The sequence below is a fragment of the Urocampus carinirostris genome, chromosome 10 (genome assembly GCF_059441175.1).
Source record: "Urocampus carinirostris isolate Australia breed hairy pipefish chromosome 10, RoL_Ucar_1.0, whole genome shotgun sequence".
Taxonomy (NCBI): Eukaryota; Metazoa; Chordata; class Actinopteri; order Syngnathiformes; family Syngnathidae; genus Urocampus; species Urocampus carinirostris.
The window spans coordinates 28,611,354-28,619,620 of NC_142358.1; the positions used below are offsets into that span (position 1 = coordinate 28,611,354).

At 40.2% G+C, this 8,267-nt stretch overlaps 1 protein-coding gene across 2 annotated transcripts in view; it reads right to left on the reverse strand.

Annotated features, from left to right (window-relative positions):
• The window catches only part of LOC148358601 (ubiquitin-associated and SH3 domain-containing protein B-like), a 29,141-nt gene extending 23,813 nt beyond the window's left edge, over positions 1-5,328 (reverse strand). For both annotated transcript variants that reach the window (XM_088346244.1, XM_088346243.1), the window contains exons 1-2: positions 5,202-5,328; positions 4,823-5,106 (exon numbers count right to left, since the gene is read on the reverse strand). In XM_088346244.1, coding sequence (XP_088202370.1) covers positions 4,823-4,950 — 128 coding nt within the window. In that variant the 5' untranslated portion in view covers positions 4,951-5,106; positions 5,202-5,328. The remainder of the gene's footprint in view (positions 1-4,822; positions 5,107-5,201) is intronic.
• Positions 5,329-8,267: the final 2,939 nt, after the last annotated feature.

Here is an 8,267-nt window from a genome sequence, read left to right on the forward strand (position 1 = left end):
ACATTTGCCTGCTAGTTAGAGTAACAATGTGCAAATTAATCAACCAGTATCCCCTATTCACGAAAACATGACCATGATTCGAATCTATTTTGCAGTCATCATCAAATTCTTTCAAGAATCTGGAGAAAATATGTATGAATCAGTGACATGCAGCTGGGGGAGGCAGGTGAGGCTATGCCTCACCTGTAATCATGAAAGTATCAAATTAAATTATATTAAAATGTCACTGTTAATGTTCTTCTCTATTAAACATGGCACATTTATGGATTTTCCTTGTCAAAATCACAGAATTTTCACATTATGTTACAAATATTATTTATACAACTAGTACAGGGGTGGCTAACCTTTTCCAAGTACAGGACAATACTGTAGTGCTTCTCTCCACCGCTACTGGCGTGTGGCGCTGTGAGAGGTCACCCAGCATCCACCCAGAAGAAATCCTCTTCCTCTTCCTAGTTCGTGTGTAAACATTCTGTACTGTCTATGTCTATACCATCTCCAGCTTGCTAAGAACTTCGACATTTTTTTTGTTTAATATCTCGTGCATCGATTCAATATGGTTGGAGTAAAGTGTATAGAAGAGCCGAGCCGTTTCTTTTGAAACAAAAGTGGAATGAGAAAAGCCTGATGTGGTTGAGAGAATGGTCGGAACGCTTTTTTTCGGCCACTTTTTACCACGGAGGAGGATCTCTTGAAGCGCATCTTCCAAAAGTAAGTTAAACTCAACTTTATTGATCTTGATAGAGCATATTATTTTATTAATTTTTGTACAAAACAATACAGGTTACTTATACAAGCCTTAAACATACTTATATAAACCTTAAACATAGAAAATTTAACACTGAAGCAACTTACGAACAAATTCAACTTACGAACAATCTCGTTCATAAGTGGGGCAGCATCTGGATACATTTTCTTGTTAAATAGTCAGACAAAATTATGGCGTTAGATAAATTGCAGTCAATTGGGAGTCTGCAATAAATGAAACCCCTCTGTATCAGGAAAAAGAAGTCAATTTGTCATGCCAACCCAGAGACTACTCAACCTAGAATTCCATGCTCATAAAATAAAACCCTTAAGTGCCTATTTAATCTGATAAGGTTGGCTGATCCCATGCTTCGGCACAGAGCATCAGATGAACCGTGACAGGAGATGAGGCCAAGCTTTAGGAAGTACACGTAGTGCACCGTGACGTCTGGAGAGACCAACCGTATGCACGTCCCTGTTATTTCGCAAAAGATATGATGACTGTTATCAATGTTTGAGTTGTTTTGCAATTATAAAAAGTGAAATGATTGCATACAGTTCTGTTTTGACATCCTGAAATAATTTTAATAGTGTGAACAGCACAGATGTAAGCCTCCTTAATAGGCACTAGAGGCTGTGCTAAAGAAAACAAGGGGACTGCTAAATAATTCATGCCCAACTCCACAGCACTCAAAATGGATTATATTTTGCACATATCACACTGATGTAGCAGAGGTAGTCGAATGCAATCCATTTGCTTTGCTTCTGTTTGAATTGCAAACAAAACTATAAATTAACAGCTCAGTTTAATGACACTTTTATTTGTTGAAGCACGTTGTCAAGGTTAAAACTTGAGATTGTAATAGGATAAAGAAATTGTTCCATTGGAGGCGCGTGCTTCCATGATCAGCTCAGGAAGGAACCACGCTTCTCCAATGGCTAGAGACTAATTTATTGAGAAACTCAGGCATAGAACAACACATCTGATTGGCTTAAGCGAGGTCACATGAATACAAGAAACAAATTTGATTGGTTGAGACGAAAATCGCGTTTAAATGACGTGAATAATGCTGGTCACTAGGTGGCGTGTAAGTAAATGATAAAATGTAAATGCATTTATATAGCGCTTTTCAAGTCAATGAAAACCTCCCAAAGCGCTTTACAATGTGCTTCACACTTACCCATTCACACACACACTCACACACCAATAGGGAGTCAGACATGCAAGGTGCCTATTATGCAAAGTTTCATGTGAAACAGACTCCGCTTGATATTAAATGGAAGCATAATAAATGAGCAGTAAGGAAAGTGAAACTTTGTAATGCAAAAGGTACAATGCGTCACTGTGAAGAGAAAGGAATGTGGGGAGGAAAGCTCTTGAGCAGTCTTCCCAGCACTCAAGTGAAGGCCATCTTGATGAATAGTTGGCGGGCCCCAATTGGACACATTTATTGCAAGACTACAAACAGCACCTGGATACAATCGTTGGCTTTGTTAAGGTACTTTTGAGGATAAAAGCATACAGAGGCACATACAAACTATAATCAAACTATAATTTCCATTACAAATGTATTTATTTATTTAGGAATTTCAAAGGTTATACGAGAACAAATGAATGTAATGTTATGACAAATGTACACTATTATTTTTGATTGGTGGTACACGTGGGACGCTAAAACTCAGATACCGTGTGAAAACTATTATACAGAAAAAGAAAGTCAATTCATTTCTGGGGCGCTGCAAATCGACCAAGGGGTATATTAATAAATGCACATTTATATCATTGTTCATTTTTATTTTCTTATATTTCAAATCATTGATGTTTTTTTAGTGAGAGACTGAAATATACGCATTGTCCCTTTAACGTATCGGCTGGATGGTGGCCACAAGCATCAGCTGGCAGTTTGACAATCAACTACGAACTAGAGGATATGATAACATGATATTGTCACTGATTTCTTAAGGTAAACCTATTATGCAGGAATTTCTCTTTAAACTTCTAAAGTTATTTTTGTTTTTGAGAAGAGGGGTGCTATTACATATAGGTACAGAATCGATGACTACGAAGCTTTGATTATTAGGTTTTTTACGACACAACCAGTTGGGAACGTTACGTAACGGTGTTATTTTTTAATTTGATTTCATTAAAAATTTGAAAATCTGGGTAACGTAGTTCTTATGTTGTTAGCGTAAAACATCATATAGAAAGACAGGGATTGGAATAATTAAATAGTTTATACTTTATACTTTAAGCACGGCGGCGCAGTGGTTAGCGCGTGTGCGGCACAGTTCATGTCTTGGGAACCTCCTGCGTGGGTTCAAATCCAGCCCCAGACTTCCTGTGCGGAGTTTGTATGTTCTCCCCGTGCTTGCGTGGGTTTCCTCCGGGCACTCCGGTTTCCTCCCACATTCCAAAGACATGCATTTCAGGTGGATTGGCTGGTCCAAAATGTGTGAATGAGCGAGAGAGTTGTCTGTCCCTGTGTGCCCTGCGATTGGCTGGCAACCAGTTCAGGGTGTCCCCTGCCCACTGCCCGGAGATGGCTGGGATGGGCTCCAGCCCCCCCGCGACCCTAATGAGGATAAGCGGTACGGCTAATGAGTTGAGATGTCCAGTTGTCTATTTAGACTTGACCAGTGTCTCGGGTTGTGAGAGTTGGATTTATCTGTTTTACACTACAGTGTCAAACGCACTTGTTATTTTTGAACCGTCAACTAATGTTGTTTGAAAATACTTCAAGTACAGGAGCATATGTATACTTGAGCAGTTGCCTGACTAAAGATTGTGATGTATTCTATGGAATGCAACTCACTTTATATTGTTTTACAATACAATACAAGAAAATTACTTTTTAAATAGAGAGGATGGGTGCCCCCAGGCTATACTTGCCCAAGACACACCACAGTAAATGGTGCCCCTACCAACCTGGTAGTTAAGGGAACCAACCAATCTACCAATCAGTAACTGTAACGAGTATCACTGACGATAAAATAATACTTAATATAAAGCGACAGAGACAGGTAGTTCTACGAAACTTCCACCGGACCGACGCGGAGCAATCCCATACCTGTCAACCTGTACGTTTTTGCCGTACAAAGTATGTTTATTATGCATTTTACGACGTGTACGACGTACGAGAAAATCTGTAGGGAAAAACGCAAATTTGGCAATTATGGGTACCATACGGTATAAACCAACTATCACGAAACGGCAAAACAATCAAGTCAAACGAGTTCGCCGCGGTAGCCTCTATCTCTGTATCGTTTTTTTCGTTGCAAACGAAGCGACCGGTTTGATGCTACTGTGTGCATGCGTCTGGGGATTTCCCATCATGCATCATTCTGATCAGGGGTTGATTGAGTAAATTTGAAATACATGTGGTCTTAAAAAACATCGGATTTCATGTGGTAGTTATGTAGTGAAAGGAAGTCCGTCTCTTTTTAGAGAACCGGCTTTTTCGGCTCAACTCATTAGAGAGAGCCGGCTCTCAAACGGCTCACTTGCTTTGATGGATTATATTACGAATTATTATGTTGTATAAAGAAGTTAAGAAAAAAGGAAGTATAAAAGGAGAAAATGAAAAAAGACAGGTTTGTGGTGATCCCTTTAATCAGTATATTACCAACAATAATTTAATGGAGAAAATAAATTAATAATTTGAATAAGAAAATGTATTATTCTATTTAATTATATTTGCATGTATTTTACAGTGAACGTCCAAGCTACTAAATTTTTGAACTTCTCATCTCATCTCATTAGCTGCACCGCTTATCCTCAGTAGGGTCACGGGGGTGCTGGAGCCCATCCCAGCAATCATCAGGCAGTGGGCAGGGAACTTATTTTATAATAAACCTCATTCATTTCGAGCAACTCAGTATCCCACAACAAAATGTTAATTAACAATATATAAGATATAACGAAACACATGACCAATATAACATGTTAAACTACATAAACAAACACGTTTGAAAAAAATATGGTGTAAGATTATTTTGTATTTTGTAAGGGAAAATACGAGAGTTTGTAAGGGCATGGAGCCCTGGAGCTTGACATGTATGCAATCCGGACACTTACGCTCTTGTCCTGGGGAAGCCCATTGACAGCAGCACGTCCAGGCTGGAGACGCATTTTGCAGAACCCGTCCGATTCTGGCGAAGTCTCCGTGGAAGAATATTACTGTAGAGCTCTTCTCTGGCTGCCATGATCCAATGTGGAAGTCAATACGTGAATTATCTCACTATTTGGTGTCTCCAAATCAGCCTCGACGGGCAAACTTGCTGCTCCGCCGCAGGAGGAAGCAGCAATGAGGTGTGCTCACTCTGGGAACTCGCGCAAGCGCACGCAGCCAAGTAATGCGCCTAGCAAGTAGCCAAGGAGAGATAAGAACTATTATTACTCGCCAAACAATCAGCGACGCGCGGTGATCTCCGTGGCTAGTGAGGCACATACTTACTAAAAAATTAACCTTCATCCTCCAGATTTTTTTCACACCAAATGTCCATCGCGCATCATTTATCTCCACACTGAATTACTCCCTGGGCGAGACCACCTCCAAGTTGCAACGATGGGGGGCCCATTTGATAATAGGCAAAGTCATATGTTGTAAGATAATACAAAACGGGTTTTCGGTGTATATTTATTGTAATTGTTATGTATTTTTGTGGAAGATATTGTGCCGCCCAGCGCCCCTCCTCCTCTGCTTCGTGTGTCAGTGTGTTTGCGCGGCGCCTCGCAGAGGACAGATCCGTGTTTTAACACAGCCAAGGAAACACATACGTACGATAAGTGACCGAATCATGACGACTCCTCCAACGAAAAAATGTCGTTATTTTCAGCCAAAAAGGGCAAATGACTGGGGCTTTGTGCAAAAAAATGACCGTGCTGTTTTGTGCATTATGCCTCAAAAGCGTTGTACCTTGCACAGCAAGTGTTAAACGTCATTACGAGACGCAACATGAACATGAATTCAAGGACCAGTCAGACAAGGGGGAGACATTAAAACACGCTGTGTCCACTTATGGCAGACAAAAACAGACCCTGAAAACTTTGTCACCACTAAAAACACCACCATTGAAGCAAGTTATCACATTGCTCAGTGCATACCAAAGCACAGAAAACCATTTACTGATGGCGAATATTTTAAAGAAGCGTGTGTGCGCGTGTGTTTGCATGTGTGCGCATGCGTGTCTTCTGCTTTGCTGCTGTTATTTCAAGTTTTGATATTTTCTACAACCAGATATCATTGATGAATGGCATGGTAGCTGTCCATAGCACTTGTTTTTTGAATGTAGTTCACTGTCGATGAAGAATGGTTGTGGTAAAAAGTTGAAGTCATGGATGGCTACAGGCCTTTCCACTTGTTATTCACATTCCTTTTTTAATTGATTGATATGATGAACAAGAATAGTGGAAGATAAATTGGTCAGTTATACGATTAAAATGTCTATCCATGTTGTATATTTGGACTGGTGTAAAATCACAGCTCTGTTGGATATTAAAAAAATGTTGTGCGAGTCATTAATCTTGGTGTGGTACACTGATTTACAAGAAAATTAAAAGTGGCACTTCACACCAAAAAGGTTGCTGACCCCTGCTATAGACTGTTGGCCAGTGTATAGAAGTCTATTCTGGTCTGCATTGACTGGGATCTCCTCCCTGAGGGTAGAAAGTGGAAGATGTGGTGAGCAAGATGGTGCTGGTCCCGCAGGATGTTGTGGACTCTTCTCAGACAGCGAGTGGTGTAGGTGGTGCTGATCTCGGGGAGAGTTGTTCCCATAATTTTCCCGGCAGCTTTCAACACCAGCTGGAGCGCCTGCTGGTCAGCCTTACGGCAGCTGGAGAACCACACGAAGCATCTGTACACCAGTACATTGCTGATGGCAGAGTTGTAGAAGTTTGCTCAGGAGATGCGTTCCTCAGCTTCCTCATGTGGTAGAGGTGCAGTTGTGCCTTTCCCACTGCTAAAACAGTATGGTCCTCCCAGGTCTTCAGTCACTGTTAGACCCAGGAATTTAAAACTTCTCACCATCTTCACATCCTCAGTGCTGATAGAGAGGCTGATATTTCATATGCTTCTTCCAAAAAATCCACCAGCATCTTCTTGGTCTTCAGAACCAGGTTGTTGTTTTGACACCATGACTCAAGATGTTGCACCGCTCTCCTGTAGTTCTTCTCATCAACGTTGGAGATAAGTCTGAACACTCTGGTGTGGTCAGGAACTTGATGATACACTATTATTACATCATTATCACTATCAACCAATCATGTTGCTTTTGTTTGATTTCAACACCCTTTAAGGGAAGTCCGCTTTTGTAACCATTCTGTAACACATCTGCCTAACATGGGAGGAAATATTTGTCGGCCTGGAGACGAATGGGCCCCAGCAGGCTGTAGTTGCCTCAAACTCGCCACAAGAAATGGTGACCCTAGAGGTTGAGGGAAAGATCTAATAAAAAGAAACAGCTCAGGGGAGGGCTTTTAGAACAGGGAGGAATTTCTTAACTGAGATATGGCTTCTTTCCCTGTTCTCCTTGCAAGTTCCAAATTCATTGATGTATTTTCTCCTTGTTTTGACTGCCTACTAAACTTTAAACGTATCAGCTAACTTTGCTATGTTGATTATAGCTATGTCCTTAACTGAAAATGGAAACTAAAAAGGATTTTAGTACATGGGGAGAAAAAAATCGGTGAAGCAGTCGAGAGATCGTATAAAATTTAATATGGATTCAAAATTACACAAAGTCGTTGTGTGGCATTTTTATCAAAAAAGGTAGAAAAATTAATGCATTTTTCATTCACAACATAATTTAACAATATTCAAAAGCAAAAAATATATATATCTTTACAAGTACAGACGAAGAATGAACACAAACTTGGACAATTTAAACATAATACCAGACTTAAACTAAGCTAAAAATATATTTTTGAAAACACTTCATTACATGCACTTTATGACTTATATGTCTGCACCTTCTGTTTATGTGTCGTACTGTCTACTTGTGTGTCTTAGTGTAGTGTGTCTTAGCAAAGTGGTTTTTTTTATCTTCTGGACACTGAGGGCTGAGAGGGACGTAATTTCAATTCTCCGTATAAGCTACAGAATTGACAATAAAGCTGATTTTGACTTTGAATAATGAATTTAATGACTTTTAGGACTTTTCAAGGAACCCTGTTTATGAAGGCACTGGATACGCCACACTACCAGCATCAACTTTGGGTATTTTTTTTTGCATTTACATACAGTGGAACCTCTGTTTTCGAACGCCTCTCAGTTCGAACAAATCGTAGTCCGACCAAAAATTTCGAGAAATTCTTGCTTCGCTATTCGGTCAAAAAATCTGAGTTCGAACGCTGGTAATGCGTGAGTGCGTACGCTAGGGTGCGATGCTGAGCGGCGTACGGGTGAAGATGGCTTTTATCGTGACCAACTGTTATCGCGTGCGGACGTGCTTCGTTTTGCTTTCGCTTTTAATATGAAGTGTTTTATATATAGGCATAATTAGGGGCTAAAACACTTCGT